The 21,080-nt window shown below is 41.2% G+C and overlaps 1 protein-coding gene across 1 annotated transcript in view; it reads right to left on the bottom strand.

The window, feature by feature from the left end:
* kif20ba (kinesin family member 20Ba) overlaps window positions 1–21,080 on the bottom strand; it is an 81,776-nt gene that overhangs the window by 58,285 nt on the left and 2,411 nt on the right. The window contains exons 3-20 of the mRNA XM_071538660.1: window positions 19,868–19,957; window positions 19,037–19,156; window positions 17,494–17,632; window positions 16,644–16,828; window positions 15,884–15,938; window positions 15,367–15,573; window positions 14,472–14,583; window positions 14,145–14,216; window positions 12,494–12,640; window positions 10,844–11,006; window positions 9,742–9,894; window positions 7,501–7,620; window positions 6,026–6,165; window positions 5,521–5,641; window positions 4,626–4,853; window positions 3,556–3,675; window positions 1,674–1,839; window positions 411–559 (exon numbers count right to left, since the gene is read on the bottom strand). Coding sequence (XP_071394761.1) covers window positions 411–559; window positions 1,674–1,839; window positions 3,556–3,675; window positions 4,626–4,853; window positions 5,521–5,641; window positions 6,026–6,165; window positions 7,501–7,620; window positions 9,742–9,894; window positions 10,844–11,006; window positions 12,494–12,640; window positions 14,145–14,216; window positions 14,472–14,583; window positions 15,367–15,573; window positions 15,884–15,938; window positions 16,644–16,828; window positions 17,494–17,632; window positions 19,037–19,156; window positions 19,868–19,957 — 2,487 coding nt within the window. The remainder of the gene's footprint in view (window positions 1–410; window positions 560–1,673; window positions 1,840–3,555; window positions 3,676–4,625; window positions 4,854–5,520; window positions 5,642–6,025; window positions 6,166–7,500; window positions 7,621–9,741; window positions 9,895–10,843; window positions 11,007–12,493; window positions 12,641–14,144; window positions 14,217–14,471; window positions 14,584–15,366; window positions 15,574–15,883; window positions 15,939–16,643; window positions 16,829–17,493; window positions 17,633–19,036; window positions 19,157–19,867; window positions 19,958–21,080) is intronic.

Raw genomic sequence — 21,080 nt, 5'->3', positions numbered from 1 at the left:
GTGACCTACATAATGAGTCAGCACTGGACAGCCATGTTTGGCCCTGAGGGGACATCAAGCTAATAATATGTGGCCTGGTGACAGCCAAGAGGTTAGAGAGGCGGGCGGTGACTGGAGAAAGAGACGTGGAAACGGTCTACCTCTGTTGAGGTACCCTTGAGCAAGGCATTTAACCCCCAACTGCTCATCCGAGAACAGTAGATGGGTTACTGTTGGAAAAGAGTGCGCAGTCACCTTTCCCTGGATAAATAAATGAATGTAGTAAGAGTGGAGACCAGGCTAATTAGTATGCCCCAGCTGGCCCTGCAGTGGAAACTGGTCCCACTAAGCATGAGTCATCTGCCTACCTGGTGACCTCGCTGCTGCTGCTGCTCCTCCTTCAGGGCATTTGGCGCTCCCCCCATGCTCACTTCCTGGAGCTGGTCCTTCTCGCGCGGACTCCTCTCCTCCCGCGGTGAGCTGCTGTCCTGGGAGGCCAGCTCCGCCACCCTCCGCTCCTGGAGCTCAAGGCGAGGCCTCTTCCTCTCCTCTTCTCCTTCACCGGCTTCACCCGGGACGTCTGGCACAGGAAGTGAGGAAATATGACAGGAGGTGAAAGGTCAGAGGTGAAATTTGACACATGGTAAGGAACTGTCAATTTATAACTCATATAGTGTATGTGAAACAGCAATAGATGGCTAAATGTACAGTTTCATGGTCCATTCCAAAAGTCTCTTAACTAGACTTGCACTGCTGCGTCCATTAAGTCTCACCAGAACAGAATTAATACAAAACTACAGAACTGTCATATTACACAAAAAAACACAACCTGAAAGCCCTCTGACATTTCAGCAACAAGGTGCACAATCATAGAAAACCAAAAACAAACACATACTGATATATACCCACATTCATGATACAATCTTGCTGTAAGCATCTTATAATACAGTATGTAGGTGGTGATGACTGCACCTTTCAACTGATAAGACTATTAGATAACTTGCAGAACAGTGTATATGGTAGGCAGCAAGCACATTTTGAAAAACGGCAGTGATCATCGACACAGTGTTCATCAAACAGAATCGGCTCTTAAACTCCATCTGTCATGTTGTGAAACCTGTCAAACAGCAGGTCAGCTTTACTCATATCTAGCCATTAACTGCAGGAAGATTTTACTTGACACATTCACAATCCCTGACAAATCTGAGAATCTCACTACTGCACATGTGTCAAAATGTCAGACCAAAAAACAAAAACAAGTCATCTTTATTTACATAAAATAGCAAGAACATAGAATAAAACTTTACAAGATTTTAATGTCTTGACTGGATTGGAAGACTTCTGCTGTTGTTCGATATGAAGTATGCTGGTAGTGCCTAGGGAATAGGCCACATCACCCTTAAGCTGATATTACAAATGAAACTACACCATAGCAATGTGTATTGGGGCTGAACAATGTTTTTCCATACTTATACAGAAACTTTTCTACATTGTTACATGCAAATTCAGATCAAACTCTTTTTCTAAACTTTTCCACAGCGGCGTAGGAGACATGTAAACGCTCATCCGGTTCGCCAGGCGTCACTTCCTGAGAGCCGACAGTCTCCTTCTGGTTTGGAGATAAACTCGATGCCGGGCGGGTTGCTTCTTCTCTCTGCTCGTTCTGTTCCCTGTGTTCACAGCCAATCCCGTACCTTTCTTTAGCGGGGGCTGTCCCTCCAGGTCTGGCTGGGCGTCGCCCTGCCGCTTGCGGGCCTCGGTACGGGAGCTGCTGGGCCTTTCTGCTTCTCTGCTCAAAGAGCAGCTGCAGCTGGTCTTCAGGCGGAGAATCTCCTGCCGGATGGAGTCTAGAGTTTCCTTCTGCACACGTACACACACACACACACACACACACACCAAATGAGTAACCAATGAGCAATTTGTTCACATTTAACAAAACGCAATGGTGGGCATGTAAATTGTTGCCATCAATGGAATTTATAATTATCCTAATGATGCAGCAAGAGTCTTCACTAGGACAAGAAAAAGTGAATATATTACACTTTCTCACAGCTTCAGAGCCGGCTTTAAAGGATAAGGCTGGTGTTTTTTAATGCATTGCTTACCGTCAACAAATCCTATGAAAATAACAAAATCAGCAATGATTTTGTTTTGCCAACAAGTCTCGTCCATGTAGCCGGTGCCCAATGCAGCCATAGAACTCCATTGTATTCAAAAAAACGGTTAAAAACACGTCAAAGAGTTTATATGCGTTTGTCTGGTATTTGGGGGGTGGTGGGTGGGGGATTCGATTAAGTTTCCTTTTCTTTTTCTGTTGGACCTGTTTGGATCTATGATATAATGTGAAAAATTACAATAAAAAGACCCTGATCAAAAAAAAAAAAAAACACGTCAAAGAGCCATGCCGTTGCTCTGCAGCATATTTCATCATCACGATGCACCGGGCCGGCCGACTTTTTCCTCAAACGACTTAAGAAGACTGTAAAGACGTTTGCGATCTCAGGAAAGTAGTTCCATAGCACCGAAAATAGTCCCCGGCGTAATGAAGAATTTGTTCCCATTTGAATTTGATTTGGTAATAACTACAACAGCCTGACTTTTCGTGGTAACAGTTGTATTTCAAAGTTTTTAGCTTACAATTGGAGCCAATTACTTCCAGGTTGACGGCTAAAAACGGTACGTGGGAAGTCAGAAAGTAACGGGAGTAGAGCAAACGCATTGTTGATTTTGTTATTTTCATAGGGTTTGTTGACGGTAAGCAATGCATTAAAAAACACCAGCCTTATCCTTTAAGATTCTGCTGCTTGTCCACAAAGCTCTAAATGATCTGGCCCCATAACACATTTCCAAGTGGCTTAGATATGATCCAACTAGATCTCTGAAGACTTCTGGCACCGGCCTCCTAGTTGTTCCAAGGATGAAATCGAAAGGCTGGGGAAGCCAATTTTAGTTCCAGTATTACAGTTTTTTTCTCGTTTTTATGGCAGGTTTGCACTGCTTTTATTGTTTTAATGTAAAGCACATCAAGTTTCCCTGTGTACCATGTGCTATACGAGTAAAATTTGATGGAACAAGGGTGATGTGGTCAATTTATACCAAAATGTCACACCTTCTTCAAATCAGCCTCTGGTCTACAAGGGCACAATATCAGCAGTGGCCACCAGGAGAATGCTGGTATATTTTGGTGCTGGCTGCTACATTTGTGTGTTAAGAATTTGTTTGGAATTATTTGTTTGGCTGGTGAAACAGTAAAAGTGGACAGTGATTGAAAATATTTCCTGTCCTGCCTGCGACAAAAATGGCTTTGTTGTTGAGACTTCTTCTGTGAGAAACTAATCCATAGTTTATCACTGAAAACAACTGAAGACATGCATTGTAAAAGGAAATATCCACCCTTTTAAAAAAGTTGATGTCTACCTATGCCAATTGAAAATATATATCATATGTGAACAAACTTGCGTTTCATTTATCCCCTAATTTTCCATTACTTTTTCCTGGTCCAGAAAACACTTCCATGACTTCCCCAGGTTTCCCATGACCAAGGAAAACCCTGCTTTTAGTACCAAACGTTCTTACATCTTTGGTGGCATCTTCAACCTGCCGGTCCATGGTGGTCTGGAGTTTGGAGATCATCTCATCCTTCTCACTACAGATCTCCATCAGCTCAGACAACTTCAGCTCCCGAGACTCCAGACTCTACAAGAGAAAGATAAACTTAGGAGCACTGGGATAGTGAGTTCTAACGGTCTTCCTCTCTTCTCTGTACCTCATGTCAACAGATATATTGGAGGCAAAAGACCCTTTTTGTTGCTTGATACATGCAGAATGTATGTGATCATCAAAATTTGGTGTATATTCACTTATGTTTTTGAAGGGTTTGGCTTGTACATGGAAAAGAAGCTCTATACAAGCAGAAAATACAACCAAAGAACTGGAGCATTGAGTTACAACTGCTCTTATAGCTCTATAGACTCACATCAATAGATGCATATACTCACTGTCGGGTGAAAACCTTGTAACTCCAATTTTGGTGATTTTCAAGTTTCTCTCTGCGTTGAGAAAGTTCTACAACGCTTGGGTTTATGAAACGTTTTCAAAACCAGTTAAACTTAAAAATGCATGGTTGTTAAGTTAAAACATTTTGAAGATGAGGTTTTCACCTGACAACAGTAATAACAGCAAAAGAGTAAGATTTGATCTGTGATTTCTTCAACCTGCATTCAAGTATTATACAAAAAAAGGCACTTACCAAAATTGCAAATGAGCACAAGTAGCACATCAGATAAACATTAAGTAAATCAAATGCATTTTAGTGATTCATATTAAAGAAGTCAGTATCTTTTACCTTTTGGGTCTTTGTAAGCTCCTTGTTGGATTGATACACTTGGTTGGTAACGTTATCCAGTTCTGAAAACATAATCGTTTTTTATTTATTAACTTATTTATTTATTTATGACAATCACAATGATGAATAACAGATGTAACGTGATAAAACACACTGATAAAAAAAATAAATAACTGCTTTATATTTTGCTCCTCTCGTATGGTAATTTGGCTCAATGACACATTTCTAAGCCACTGATAGATACGTGTGACTTGGGATTTTGTGGAAGTGTACTGTGGTATTAAAGTAAGAGAACCACCACTCTGTTTTTACCAGTGTCTTTGTGATCTAGCTGCTCTTGGATTTTCCTCAGCTGCTCGCTCAGCGCCGACACCTTCTTCTCCAGATCCTCCACAGCCTCAGCTCTGCCCGCCTGCTCCCCCGGCCAGCTTGAACCCAGGCAGGAGTGAGCGGCCTCGGCAGCGGTCTTTATGCCCACCAGGTCGCTGGACATGGAGTCCATCATGCCGTCCAGGTCCAGGGATTTGTCCTGCAGGACAGAACAAACATCAGGAGAAGAATGGCCAAGGTGTCACCCCTGTTCAGCTGCATTTTACATCCATACAGATATTTTTACTAGTGTGTAAACAGTTCACGGGTGAGCCATGCTGGCTGCTACAGCTTCTTTGATGCTATAATTGATAATGTAATGCTTCCATGGTTGTTTAGTTGTAGTCCGAACACCATTTCAAATACATTTTGCCACCAGAGGAGGAAACAAAGCACCCGTATTTCAGCTTTAAAAACAAAAACTAAAATACAAATTTGTACAAATACACATACTTTTCAATGCCTAACTGCAGCTGGAAGCAGGCTAAGGCCAGGATCAAAATATCTGTGATGCAATTTTATTTCTGAAACCCGGGTGTGTTGATATGAACTATAAACTAAGGATCTTGTCACTCAAATGTATCGATTGGTTCTTGATTGTAGTATTTCAACAATTTTTCATTGACACTTTGATTTAGTAATTAAATGTTTTCATCATGGGAACTAATAAATAGAATATAACTAGAACAAATCCACCGCATGAAACACCTGCATTGCAATGCATCTGCAACAGAATGATGCAGTGGCAACAGAATAAATGAAATGTTTGAAATAAATGAGCTGTCACTGGAAAGGTGACGCAGTCGGTGTGAGAGAGGCTGCGTTACCATGGCTTGTGCATCTTGGCTGGGTCCAGTGGAGGCGATTTTTCCGACCAGGTTCTTGAAGATCTCCAGCCTCCTTTCTGCTCGCTCCTCCAGGATCTCCTTCTCTCTCGCCAGCCGATCACTGAAACACACACACAAACAAACACAGGTGTGTCATTTGTCAGGACATTGCTTAGACCTACATTAATCCTCTGACCACAAGCTTAACCGTTACCCACCAAATATCTAAATGTCTGGGGTCCTGATTTCCTATATTCAAGGCTCAAAAGTCCTTGAACACTCTTAAAATGCAGCCTGTGACTGTGAATTCAATTTAGAGGTTGCAGGTTCTTGGTGTGACTTTGACTACACTGTCTGGAAGTGTCATTAAGGTAAATGTGAGACTTATTCAGTCTGAAATTGATGGCTACTGTGTAAATGTAAGGCAGTGCATTGGTTAAAAAGATGACATGTGCTCAGCAAATCCTTTCCTGGATACAGGTAAAAAAATGTTTAGGAATCTCACTTGTAATCAGTCTGCATCTCAGAGAAGAGCTCAGTGAACTCCCTGCTGACCTCCTCTCGGACCCGCGCCTCCAGCAGGATGCTCTCCGCTCGCTCCTTCTTCAGCTGCACCTGCAGCTTCTCCAGCAGCGCCACCTGCCGCTGAGGGAAAAAACAGCAGGGAGATAAGAATGGGCAGGTCTCAATGTTGTTTTTAAAGTAATAATCTACAACATTTTAACATAAATAAATGTCTGTTTTAGGGCTGCAACTAACGATTATTTTCATTGTCGATTAAGCTGTAGATTATTTTCTCGATTAATCGATTAGTTGTTTGGTCTATAAAATGTCAGAAAATGGTGAAAAATGTGGATCAGTGTTTCCCAAAGCCCAAGATGACGTCCTCAAACGTCTTGTTTTGTCCACAACCCAAAGATATTCAGTTTACTGTCATAGAGGAGTAAAGAAACCAGAAAATATTTACATTTAAGAAGCTGGAATCAGAGAATTTTGACTTATTTTTCTTAAAAAATTACTCAAACCGATTAATCGATTATCAAAATAGTTGGCGATTAATTTAATAGTTGACAATTAATCGATTAATCGTTGCAGCTCTAGTCTGTTTTGCAATTCTCTCTTACTGATTGACACGACACAATAGTAAGTCAACTGATAGCCAGTTCAGGAAAGCTTTTACATTTGCTGTTCTGAACACCCGGTGTCCGGTGGGTTTTTCCAGGGGAAAATAGTTTGGCAAGTGATGTGTTCTACGTTTCCGGTTTGTTTGGAATAAACAGAAGGAGAACTGGGTAGTTAGCATTGAGCAGCAATAGCCACCATGACTGAAGAGACAAAGAAAAGAGCGCCACCTACAGAAACTCAAACTTCAACAGGAAAGACCCCACAGTATTGGCCACAATGTTTGTGCAGTGCAGAAATACCACAGCAATTACCATCTAGCACCAGATGTCAGCAAAAAAAAAACAAAAAAACTTCCCACTTTGAAAAACAATTCTACATTTCAGTCATTTAGCCATCCTTCTTATCCATCACAACATAAAATGAGTGCAACAAGAAAATTAATCTTGAATTCCTCAATTTCCAACTTCACAAGCAACCAAAAGTAAGGAGTGAAAGCCTCAGCACTCAGACAATAAATATAAACTTGTGAATAACAGAGAAGCACTTTGTAAATAAATAAGAGCCAGACAACATTTACACTTTTTTTGCTTAAAGAAAATTCTTCCTCATGATATCAGTGAGCTAGCATGACCTGGAGACCAGTATAAAACAGAGCTTGATAAAAATAAAAGGCCTCTAAAAGACTGAAAACCCATTTATTTACTCCAGTTCTCTGTCTCAACTTACATCTAATAACTTGTGATACATTTACTCGGTTTTAATATCTCCTTATAGTCTTTATTTCTGTAAAATGCACTGTGTTGACCTGTTTGTTAAAAGCACTTCGTAAATGAATTTGAGTGGAAAGTAACTGACCTGGTAAGTCTTTTTACCAACGATAAGTTTATCATCGTCGCCGTCGTCATCATCGCCGCTCTCTTGCACGGTGTCGTCCATCAGGCTCTCCTCTTCCTCATACTCATCATCCTCATCCTCCTGGACACAAGGTGGTCATAACAATGGAGTTTTACCGTATGATGACACAAGCCAAGTATAATAAGGCTAAAACCACACTATATGATAATGTATAAAAATAAAATTATGGTGGGTACTGTGAGGCAGTGGTGTGCACAGACTCTCTAAGGGACAGGGGCAAAAAATTAAAAAAGGGGCATTTCGAAAATCTATTCAATGTTTTTTATAGGGGGAAATCGCTTATAGCTGTTTTACACTGTTTCTAAATCCTGTTCATGAACGAATATAATTTATTGTGCTTGAACGCACCACAAATCCAGCTACAGCCCATACAGCCAATGGGAAGGCGTGCTACTGCAGGGTCCCTGGAACCAGTCCCCAAAGTAGCGTTTCTGTGTCAACGTTGTCATCGCTAGTGGCTACAGGTCTGCTGGAAGCTGTCGAGAAACTCATCAAAATTGATGGTGGTGGTTTGCTTTCTAATTTCCTCAAACATCGGTGGCGTCTTTGACGAGATGAGATCTAGTCTAATCGGCCGGTTTTCAGCTGATCGGCCATGACCGGTGACCGGCAGATCAGTCTCATATATCCGATTCTGTGCCGGTCAGATTTAAGACAACGGTAACGTCTCCTCTCTCCGCCGTTGTCCTCTCCACCGCGCCCACGGACCGTTCGCCGGACACCCGACGGGGGTCCCGACGCCGAAATCTCGGACGGATCACCGGGAACAAATCGGCACCCAGCTGTCGGCCCTGTCCGGCACCGTGCCCCTGGGAAGCGCCGGTAAGTGTCGGCCAATGCGCCGAAACCATCAAACTCTGTGTGTCTCTCTCTCCGCCGACAGGACAGACGGCTGTCAGGTGGACAGAGCTCACGCATATGCATGGAAATAAATGGTGATATGATATAATTGTATAGATTTAGATATAGATATTTTACTTTTCAAGCTTCAGTTTGTCACATGCATGATATTGGTCAGCCTGCTTACTGTGTGGGAGAAACGAGCTACCTCCCGATCTCAGCGGAGTCAAAACAAAAAGTCATTTTTTTTCACCACAAGATGGCACTATGACTTTAAATCTCCATTACATTGGGCTGGGCTGCTTGCCTGGGCTCCATGGATAACCTTTTGATGTAAATAAATGACATTAGGTGTGTTGTTATATAGATCTGTTGCACATGTTTTCTTTTGGGAAAGTAAAACATGTTAGATAAAGTTGGATTTTATTTGTACAAAAAAGCTCAGTCCAGTAACATGGAGCACTTTTTTATTTTGAGATTTGTTTGAGTGAGAGTGAGAGAAGGTCCTGTAACCTGGTGCAGTTTTGAGAAAATGAAAGTTCAGCTCTTGATTTTAACAGAAAGAATATCCTACATTATTGTGTAATGCATGAAATGCACTTGACTAGCATTTATTTGTTTATAAAATATCTGTGAATGTAAAAACATCTTTAGTGATTAGTTAACTTTCCGGGGAGTACCCCCCCGGACCCCACCCACCCCACCGAAGTATGGTTCCCCCAGTAAAATATGGCCATTTCCACCACTGCCTTTGATAGGTAAGAAGCTAAAGAATATGAATCCATTGTAAGTAGACCTATATCTATTACCATTCCAGAGTAAATGGAGATGCAATAAAGGAAAAAATAAGATTTTCATCCTCACCTAGTATATAAACTAAATTTCAAATGTCGGAGTTTGAACCCGTCATCCCACCAGGTTATAGATTTGGGATTCCAGGCCTTGTAAATTTAGCTAAGCATGATGCGTTCTTTGTCATAATTTACCCTCTCTGGTGTCCACTACGATCAAGATGCACATGAGCGTTTTCTTACACCCATAAAACCTTGCGTTTTGGGTGTCATTTCCTAGCTGCGTTCTCACTCCATTTGCATTTTCAGGCGTCTCGGAGCGGTTATTCGGTGCCAAAGTCTGACACAGCCAAGTGCTCACCTGCCCAAAAGAACCAAAGTAAAAGCTTGAATGACTTTTTTTTTTTTTTACATACTTTGTGCCCATCACTGCACACCAAGAGGAAAATGTGCCTGTACTGTTGAGCAGCACAATTATGGAAGAAACTGACAGAATTTGGGATGGACCTGACAGCTTTCTGATGATCTGGAGATTTTCTGTCCACCGTACCTGTACGTCCTCCAGGCTGCTCTCCCAGCCAATCAGGGAGCTCCTCCTGCTGCCCAGCAGGGCCTTGCTGTCGGCGTTGTTGATGATGAAGGAGACCTCGCGGGCAGACCTCTGGGGCATGATGGGAAGGGTCCTGGTCGTCAGGACCACAACCTGCAGACAGACAAGGGAAAGAGAGACAGCTGAATAATATATACAACATCTATTAATACTGCAGGGTCTGCTCTTGATGTTTTTGTGGATGTGGGGGGTCATTTTGGTTCCAACACCCATGTTTGCATGTGGGTCCATACCAGGATGTGGCATGTAGCAGTTTAATATTTGAATACCATTATATATGAAAAACTGTACTGGAAAACTGTAGTAATTGCCCTTATTGCACAGCCAGTACAAAAAACTAACAGATGATCATCGTATTTACATTTTTCTAACTGGGGGTGGGGGGTGGGGTTATACATTAGATCTTTTCCTCTCTTGTCTCTTTGGTTTCCTTTGGTATAAAGCATCACAGACCGGCCGGGTTGGGGCCGCAAACGAGTGACTCTGCCCAGTGTAGCTTTAACTGTACATATATAGTACATCCACTTTACAATCCTTCTGTGTTAATATTCTGTTTATTGTTTTTCCATTTTGCAGAATTCTACGTACATGTCTAAAAATTTGTGTTAGTGGATTAGGCTATTATGCTATGTACCATTTCAAAATCACATTATGGTGAAATGGTGACATTACATTTTATTTAATTGTGTTCTTTTAATGCAATTCACTTTTTCCATTTTCTTTCATTTGTTTATTCAGAATTATCTTTTTATTTTTACTTGATTTTATTATTTTAATGCAATGCGTTCTGCTTGTTCTTTTATACCCTTATATTTTTTAATTTGTTTGCCTTCAACAGATGTAAAGCACTTTGAGCTGCATGTTGTGTATGAAAGGTGCTATACAAATAAAGGTTGTTATTATTATTACTACATGCAATCCATGGAGGTAAGATTCAAATTCAAACTACGAGAAGCACAATCAGGGAGAGAAAGACAGGGTGGGAGAGAGGGGAAAAAGACATTGTGTGTGTGTCTGTGTGTGTGTGTGTGTGTGTGTGTACCTTCTGTGCCACGGCGGAGAACTTGAGGACGTTGAGAGTCTCGTCGTACATGGAGGCACACTGGTTGATGTTGACAATCATGCAAGCTTTACCTCGACCGCAGAAAAACCCCTGCAGGTAGTGGGTCAGCTTGCTTTCTCTGAAGGGAACGTGCTGAAGCAGCCTGAGGGGAGAGAGACACACACACAGCTGGGTTGGTGTGTGTGTGAGTGTGTGTGTGAGTGTGTGTAGACGGAAAAATCAAGCTGTATTGAAGGGTAACCCGTGTAGGATTTTCTTCAAAGGTGTAATATGTAAGGTCATAAAACTCTGGGGTAACAGAATAGCGGGACGCAAAATCTGCACCACGGTAATTTTCCCTGATTTATAAAATTGCCACACCTGTGAATATCATGACGGAGCCACGTTACCGCTGTGTTATCCTCAGCTGTAGCCCAGGTGACAGCCAATCAACACCAACATGTTAATTAAGCTTTACATATGTAACACCTGTCCGCCTGTGTGTCAGTAGGCAGCAGAGACGCATTAGAACGGCAGATAAACCTCTTTCTCCTCATGTTTTTTTTTTTTTTTTTTTTTTTATCCTTCCCCCTCATGCAGTCCTGGATAAACCGAATGTTTATGATGATGTCACTTACTGAAATTATAAATTGATCAGTGGTGATCATGAGCTATCAAAACATTGTAAGATAAATATATGGGAGCATTGGCAGCAATGTGCAGCGTTCTTTCTTAAATACTTCAGCTCTACTTCACTCCGGCAGCTGCTAAAAAGTTTATGGGATGTGTGTATGGTCATCTTCTCTTTTTCATCATGATAAACTGAATCAAATCAGATGGAAACTGCAGTTTACAACTGCAGTCAGAGCGGTGATTAATAATTGCAAAGCCAATGTGCGAGTCATATTTATTAAACATTTTCACGTTTCCAATGATAATTAATGCCCTTGGACACAATGTGACTTTATCTATTGGTTTTGTAATAATTAATATTTGTTTTCATTAGTTAACATTAATTTCTACAATATACCGTCTGACTAGAACAGGTGGTTATTTTTTGCGGTGCGGTTTGCCTTTATGAATCGCTTTCACAATATGTAAATGATCAAAAGGGGTGGAAGGACGGGGAAAACGGTGACGCTAATAACATCTGGATATTTCACGTTTATGAATGAGGAAACACCATCGCAGTATCTGCCCCTAACGTCACGCAAAACCTGCCGGTAAGTTTTATGAATGAATACTCACTGTATTATTAAATATTTTTCATGTTTCCAGGTATACCTATTATTTACAGACTACTGAATGATGAATTGTTTTGTTAAAATGACTAAAATTAAAACAGCTTTGCTTTTTATTATTAAAATGTGTATGCCTACTTTTGAAACACTTGGTGTATCTGTGGAGGGTTGATAGGGTTGCTGATCAATACTAATGACACAATGATTACTCCACCAGCTGCTGAGATTTCTGGCTTTCAAAACAATGTCAATGTTCCTTTAAATCTCCTAAAGGTGGTCATGCAAATTAATTATACAATGAGTACAGCTTGCCTGCAAGCACACCTTTGAAATAGACAGAGACAGAGAGATAAAGAGATGGAGAGATAAAGAGAGAGACAGACGACAACAGACACAAATATGATCTCACTTGGCCTGCTGGTTGTGCCGTAGTGCGTTGATGCATTTCCCCAGGATGAGCAGGGAGGTGTTGATGTTGCCGGCTTCTTTCAGACGCTCTCCTTTGTTCTGGGTCTTGGCACATCGTTCTGAACCGGCCAAGTCGCACAGAGAGAGCCTGGAGAACACCAGCACACACACACACACACACACACACACACAGGCAATACACCAACAGGAAAAGCAAAGAGGTGGTGGGTATCAATGGACCTCACATCAGAGTTGTTTGAATTAGGTTGCTGACACCATGCTTGGTCCAAAACAGACTCTTTGAGGTAGAAAACAACAAGTGGCTCCCAAATTGGCCAAAATACTAAGCAAAATAATGGGCGGGAAACCACGTACAATGCAGAAAGTAGAAAAATGTATTCAAGCTTAACATCACAAAAAAACACATTAAAAAGTTGCAGATCACTAATCACTGGCCAAGTGATTAAAGTGCCAGTGATGAGAGTTTCCCAGTAGGGCTGCAGCTAACGATTATTGTCATTGTCGATTAATCTGTTGATTATTTTCTCGATTAATCGATTAGTTGTTTGGTCTGTAAAATGTCAGAAAATGGTGAAAAATATCTTGTTTTGTCCACAACCCAAAGATATTCAGTTTACTGCCATAGAGGAGTAAGGAAACCAGAAAATATTCACATTTAAGAAGCTGGAATCAGAGAATTTTGACTTATTTTTCTTAAAAACCTTTACTTACTCAAACTGATTATCAAAATAGTTGGCAATAAATTTAATAGTTGACAACTAAACTTTACTTACTCAAACTGATTATCAAAATAGTTGGCAATAAATTTAACAGTTGACAACTAATCGATTAATCGTTGCAGCTCTATTTCCCAGCTTCCTAATGGGTTTTTTTTTTGCTTTTGGATTTGTAAATTACAGTCTGTCTCCTTAAGGATCAAATGAGGAGTTTGACCTTTCTTATAAAGTGGCCTTTTGGGGTTTTCCCTTGTACACCCTTTAATCGAGTTGATCTACTATCTACTCAGTCTATTCTATGTTTTATGAACCGTCCATGCCTGATGTTTCACATAGTTTGCACATCACTCTTATTTTTGTGTTTTGGTAATTGAAAATGAATTACATGTGCTCCATTCTCTAGATTGTGTGCATCCATCTTTACACACTGAAGAAGGCTTCTGGCCCAAACGTTTGTGCATTTGTTCCCCTGGCTGTGCCTAAACCCATTAAAGAGCACAAGAACATCTTTGCATCTGCATTGTTTTGTGTGCGGACCTCTCTTTTTACCGTTTGTTAACAAACTTTTCAAAATAGAGGCAACCAAGGAATGACAGTTAAATGAAAAACGCTCAGAAACATCCAGCAACTGAGGCTTTAGTGCTGAAATATTCATTGTAACTATTCAAGACACAGATGATTCATGTTTGGAGACTGCTGGCCACTTTCTCCAGTACCATGCATATACAGTATGTTCAGTAGTTCATGCTTCATTAAACTATTATCTATTCAAGGGAGACTTTATTTTGCTCATATTCTCTTCCAGTGCTTCCCTGCTTCATATCCATACATTTACACTCTTTGACACCTGGGAGCTGCCCAGTACAACCACATTTATATATGCCAGTAAAACAACAACAACAAACTTATACTGACTCGCTGATGGTGTGGACCCTTGGAATCCCAACATCCTCGATCCTCAGGATGCGAATAGAGAATATACTGTGACTGGAGAGAGAAAAAACAAAAAGCAACACCCTTTAAACTTTGACACTAAAAAAACACTAAAGTGAGTAACTTGTGGAATTTTCTCAAAATATTGTATTGTCAGAAGAGCTGTCTGAACAACCACTGGTGCTATATAAGCCAAGTTGATCTTTACAAGTTTAACAAAAAGGGATTTTAAGCTTGTTGTACTGTTGCACTCGATGTAACTTGCTCTAGAGTAGAGTATCAGCTACATGTCCAAAATGTCTGTCTTACCTCCTGCTGGAGAGCTGGTTGAGCTTGGTGGAGGAGAAGCTCTGGTTCCTCTTTCCCAGCTTCATCACTTTGTAGGCTTCCTCTGCACTGTTCACCTGTACCCAGCGCAGGTCTGAACACACACACACACACACAAATAGATTTATAGACACTGACTGCTGAGGACCCTTTTGTACAGTAGACACAGAAGAAAGAATATAACAGAAGAAACTCCAAGAGACTCTTTTCACACCAAATGTGGATATTCTGCTCCAACATGTTTACCAAATACACACAAAAATACTAAAAACTAATGAATGAATGTTTAAAAAAATTTGTAAAAAAAAAAACCATGTAGGCTAAATGTGTGATGAGATTTACTGATTGTCGCAGTAGTAATTATAACAATTCTGCATTCGAAAGATGCAATTTGCGGTGACGTTTGGAGAGGTTTTCTACCATATAAAATGACAAAGCTCATCTTGAGATAGGTCCACAGACAAAAATGTCAACACAATTAATTGATGAAGATCAAGTTCAAGTTCAAGTACAGTACCCTCTCTACACAGGAGTTGATGACGGAGGGAAGAACACCTCTAATACACTTTCCCAGCTGGGATTCAACAAGCAGAAAACTCACACATCCCAAAATGTTTGTGCAAGTGCGTGGGAGAAAAGCAGTAGACTCAACAATGAAAAAACTCCCATACTCTGCTACTTGCAATGCATCAAATTTGTTTTTAATTTCACAGTACCGTTTCAAACTGGACCGATGATTAGTCTGACAAAGGTTGGACCAAAAGGTTACTCTGAAGTTAAAAACCTGTTTCACTTCAAGCGGCCTGCTGGGATTCAAACCAGCGTCCTTCCGGTCACAAACCGGCTTCGCCAACCTCTAGACTTCCGATCCGCTAACCTTTGACGAAGGCGTTTCCCTTGACGTCCTGCGACAGGCGCAGGGCGGTCCTCCTTGGAGCCCCGCTGGGCACCGGCTCCAGCAGGTCGTGGATGTTCTCGTTGTAGATCTCACAGAAAGAAACCCAAACTGAGAACTTGGTGTGTGTTTCCACCTCGAGGCTGACGCTGTCCTCCGCCATTACAGTCGTCCCCAACAAGGCAGAACCTGACGGATATTCAAAAAATATTCATCACCCAGTAGGAACAGAAAATATAGCAATGTGCCAAGAACAGTAACAATTTTGTATCGAGTGCTTTATTCATTACGATCTTGTTTTTAATGTTAGGCCTGGATGTTATTCATCAAGCTGGCAAAACATTATTATTCTCTTATAGAGGTGCAACAACGAACAGACTGGTGAAAGTAGTAATGACCTAGTAAATGAGTATGAGTATGTGCAAATCAACTTAACTTTAAAGACAAATCAAAATGATCTACAAGCAGACAATAGGCAAAAGACAAATCCAATTCTTGCCTTCCAGGATAGCCTTACTGGTTGAACTCAACAGGCTGGCACTGCTCTTCTCACTCTAAAAAAGGGCGGAGAGATAAGATAGAAATATTACAAATCGCACCAAATACAACACTTTTGTTGTAGATAGATAGATAGATAGATAAATACTTTATTTATCCCGAAGGAAATTCTGGTGTACAGTAGCTTCCAATGTGTACATTACGAGATAGGAAGGTACAAATACAAATTTTGAAAAAGCATAAGAGACTAAAAACAGATAGGAATAAACAAAGATAAAAACCAGTCCCGGTAGAGACTGGGAAAGAAAGAAAGTGCCTGTGCAATCTGCAACATAAACAAAGATAAAAAACCAGTCCTGGCAGAGACTGGGTAAGAAAGAAAGAAAGAAAGTGCCTGTGCAATCTGCAGTATGTGGACAACTATGCATATACAGAACCACTTTGAGCCATCAGGACGCCTCCAAAAAAACACAAACTTAAGCTCACTGTCCCAACACTTCAACTTTTGCCTGTAACAGTTCCTGGTCAGGATGGGACACCAGCCGTAAGCCAAATACTGGTATCTATGGTCGTGGGAAGGCACATTTGTCAACAGCAACTATAACAAGTATCAAACCATCATTTCAAGGTCTTATTCTAAATATCTAGTTGACACTGGCAGCAGGTGAATCTTAGGATTTACCAGCCTTGTGTGGCCACTTGACTACAGTTAATTTCCAGCCCTGTTTGTGCCGAAGTCAGCAGCTCCCCAGAGCAGTTACCTCTTTGAGTTGTCTGAAGAGGTTTCTCTTGCAGACGGCCTCCTCGGCCTGCTGCTCCTTGGTGAGCCTCATGAACTCTCGGCAGCGCTGAGGCTTGATGCTCATCTGTGTGTAAACCCGCTCCTCGATGCTGTTGAAGATCACATTCAGAGACCTGGGCAGGATCCCCGCGTCGGCATCTGGACCTGGAGTGACAAGACTGACTGTTCATATCTATTCTAGAATATAACGCATATCCAAGACCAATATGAACTGTCAACGATGTTAAAAATAAATACATGAACAGAGTGACAATAACAAAAACGTCACATCCAGTTTTGTACTTGGCTTTCTTTCCATTGTTGAATCTTGTTGTCCTGAACTCTTGCATGGCCGCCAAAATGAAACTGTCTCTAACACCAAGTGTTCAAATACAAATCGCATCACATGGGATCCGAATTTGTACCACATATCCATGTTGTCCACATGGAAACTGAAAAAATAAATGTGACTCCATGCAGCGTTTTGCTGTTCACACTGATTACAACAGATCAGATGTGGGTCATGTGAGGGGAAAAAAAAAAAGGTAGAGTTGGGACATTTTCAGCTGCAGTGTGAACACACAGTAGATTACATGTGCCTGTGAATGTGCAATAAGTAGGGTGAAAAAGAGCATGCATGCTCAGTCTGGCTCTTTGCCTGACTCAGAATTACTAGCCTTATTTAGGAAGCCGACTAGTACACTTTTCCCTCAGAGACAAAAAAAAGAAAAAAAAAAGCAGCCTCTTGATTTGCGAACTGTAGTAATCAACTGATTTTCTTTTTGTTAATTGTGTAGCCCTCCTTAAATGTATGAAGGAGTGGAACAGACCCAAGAATGTGAACGTCTTCCCAGCGTTGGTGACTCCATAGGTGAAGACCAGAGAGTTTCCTCCTTCCAGAACGTCTTTGACCAGAGTCTTCACGGTGCCTTCAAACAGCTCTCTCTGGCTCGTCTCTGGACCATACACCTGTCGGCGTCAAGAAAACACTGCATGGCAACAACTGGTTTGTACATTCTGCAAGCGCACCGGTGACTGGACTCAGAATGATATGCTTATCAATGATGACCACATCAAGTCCAAATCCTAATTATTTCATTAATCACTTTTTTCATGTGTGATTTACACACAAATTCTGAAAATGTAAAAACACAATCTTTGGGGTATTTACATGTTTTAATGAGTCTTGGTCTCTAGAACCTTTAACTATTTCACACCAGTCAAATGCTGGTAAGCTGACTGACTGCGGCTTGCAAGTTAGCCCAGTCTGCCAGCCACTTTGGCAGGTAACCAGACATCATTTAGAGGTCCTATACCAAAACTCATACTTGATGGGTAAAATAGTGAAAATGGATGGTTTTGGAATCCAATGCCCCATTCTTCTGCTCTGGACTCTGTACATCTGTCCTGCTTGGCACAATCTGATCTCATTCAAGTTCAAGTTTGTTTATTCTGTAGCCCTCATCACAAGCATGTCTCAAAAGTCTTTACAGAGAATGCGCCTAACTATATCTAACTGATCAACAGGAAAAGCACAAGACAAACAAAAGCAAATTTTAGAAAGACATAACAGCCTACCTATTCTACACCATCTGTGTTTATGCACACAGCCTGTAAATCTCTGAGCCAATCTGAACCCATCGTCTATCCGTCTGACAACGATTAGACTCTGGGGGCGACGGCCAATATTTTGGGGTTTCCGGTGTAGCCAGCGGACATCCGGGCCAAGACTTCCTCTTCCGTGCGCCGGTCATTGTTTACAGTCCGATTAGCAACTTGAGACGCGAGAATGGAGTTGGAGTTGAGAGACGACGTCTCATATGCAGATATCTATTTATAGAGATTAGCCGAAATGTCGTCTGGACCTAAAAAACTTGTGAAACAATCCGGTCGTAGACGTCCCCCCCAGAGGCTAATCGTCGTCAGACGGATAGACGATGGGCTCCGAGATTGTCTCTGAGCCAGTATACATTTCTGAACACATTTGCTTCCAGCAGTAAAACTGATAACGTGAACAGTGACTGATGCACATTTGCTCACGCTGCGTAAATGCTCTTGCACTGGACTGTAAATTTCTAAACTGCAAATAAGCATAATGCGTAGATTGCTAGCATAGTAACAATTATTTTGATCCAGAATATACACCTTATTAATAATCATAAAAAGACTGCATCTGTTATATATTTTTATTATAGTGCATTTTTATCTATATCCTATTCTTTGCTGCTGCGATGACTCAAATTACCCTCGAGGATCAACACAGTCCCTGCCTCTCTCTCCCTATGGTCAGTAGATTTAAAGTGAGTTTCCTGCCCTGACAGACGTTCAGTGTTGCTGGGGCGTTATTAGATGCCAGTTGCCACCGAGACAAACCTGTGAGAACTGGAAGCGCTGCCCAGTCTGTGGAAGTGGTTTGTCACTGAGCCTCGCTGACAGCGATGAACTGGGCGGCTTCAGAAGAACCGTATCAGGAGGCTCGATGGTGACACAGTCCTGTAAAAAACACACAGACAAGATATTAACATTATTTATTACTTTATATAGTACATGTATGTATGCAATGCATGTGCCCTCTGCACAGCTGCGAGTTGCTTCTAATGGAGCCGCCAGTTTGTCTCATGACACATCGATACAATTCGCTACATGATAAGGAGTTCAAAATTATGTTTATTTCTAAGCCACAAATCTTTCTAGCGATGGCATTGGCATCAATCAATGTACACAATTTAAAAATGTCACTACAAAGTGAAAATAATAGAATTTGGATGGAGAGCTTGTGAAATTGTGATGGGCAAGCCATCTCATTTGTGATTACTACAGCAGAATAAAATGGAGCTCACATTGTGATTCATTTTCCCGGCCCGCGGTACGTATTATCACATTTTTGTATTGTGATATATACCGAACTTTGATAGACCTTTTCACAAACATTGCTGCCGTACTTCCGCAGGGTATAGCTCAGTTCATTGCCAGCAATATTAACTGTGTCTGTGATCACTTATTTTGTGCTTCAAAATACTATATAACACAATACAGGCGTTGTCACTGACATATCTTTCTGTTTCTGTTGTCAGACGACTGTGCAAATGTTTTGCATCGATTGACATCTCGATATTTAACTCTACACAGACAGATGCACACAGGCCATTCTATAGCTGTGATTATTTAAGATTCAACCTACTACATTTAAACCTACAGTTTTACCTGTGACTCGCCATTATCGCTCTCTGCTGAGGTGAAGGGTCGGATGCGGAGGTAAACCTGCAGGTGCTCTCTCTCCTCAAGGGTGGAATGCTGCACATGTTCAGATTACATCAAAAACAGACAGAGGAAAGTGAAGTGAAAAACAACTCTCATTCATGCAAGATGAACTGATCAACTCCTCAGTGACACAACATCTTTTGGCATTAAGCTGAGGGTCTTATCTGGAGTAAAACTTGCAATGAGTTACATAGACAACAGTAGAATTAATTTAAGTTCCTAGATTACAAAGATTGCAAGCAACCAACAGTAAGGAGTACAAAAGGTTAAAGCCACATTCCCAAACAATATCATGGAGCAAATTATTACTATTAATTTAAAATAAAACAAAAGCCAGTTTCCTGGCAGGTTAAGAAATTAACTTTTTAATTAAATTAACAACATTTTCTAAAGTTTGATGCCGCGTATTTTGTTGTTTTCTGATCAAAAATCGTTCCAGTTTTCTTGCCCAGAACAACTGGAAAGAATCAACCAGTCACCAGCCACACACCACCTGTGGTGGCCCATCGAGGACGGTAGTTGGCTAGTCGCACTGATGCATGAATATTTGAAAACAGACAAAAATAAGCCAAAAAAGTGAACAATGCAAAAGAAAAGGGGTACTTTTATCAAGGTTAATTATCACGGGTGTTTTTTGCCTCCTAGTTTTAATTTCACAGCTATTTTATGAACTTTATGAACTCATTTTTGCCCCAAGGCCTCATTAATTTCTGACCCTGCTCCTTACAAAGATTTTTACTTCAACACTAACCAGAATTAATTAGTAAACACATTTAAACCTAGAAATTGAAGTTGAAAAAAGGCTCTGTGAGAGAGAATATGCACCTTCCTCTCAGGAGTTAATTTACAAACAAGACGTCTCAGCAATCAGAACATTAAACTGTGAGTAATGTTGGCGGCTGAGAGCTCCGTACCAGCGACATTACAGAGATAAAACCTGTTCCGGTGGTTTTGCAGGCTGGTACCATGCATCCTGAAGCTTAGAGAGGCAGGCTTGATACCAGAAGGTTGCCGGTTTGAATCAGCCTGACTGGGAAAACCTGGAATGCACAGCGCTCTCTCGTCCCTCAACAATTACCGCTGAGGTGACCCTGAGCAAGACACGTACCTTTAACAACCAAACCTGCATGTTAATGTAGTGTCAACCTGCTTAAGG

The sequence above is a fragment of the Centroberyx affinis genome, unplaced genomic scaffold (assembly GCF_046629955.1).
Source record: "Centroberyx affinis isolate AG114_WGS23_722 - 3 ecotype Tasmania unplaced genomic scaffold, CSIRO-AGI_Caff_v1 ptg003324l_1, whole genome shotgun sequence".
In the NCBI taxonomy this organism is placed as follows: Eukaryota; Metazoa; Chordata; class Actinopteri; order Beryciformes; family Berycidae; genus Centroberyx; species Centroberyx affinis.
This window is presented reverse-complemented; position numbering and strand designations above follow the sequence as displayed.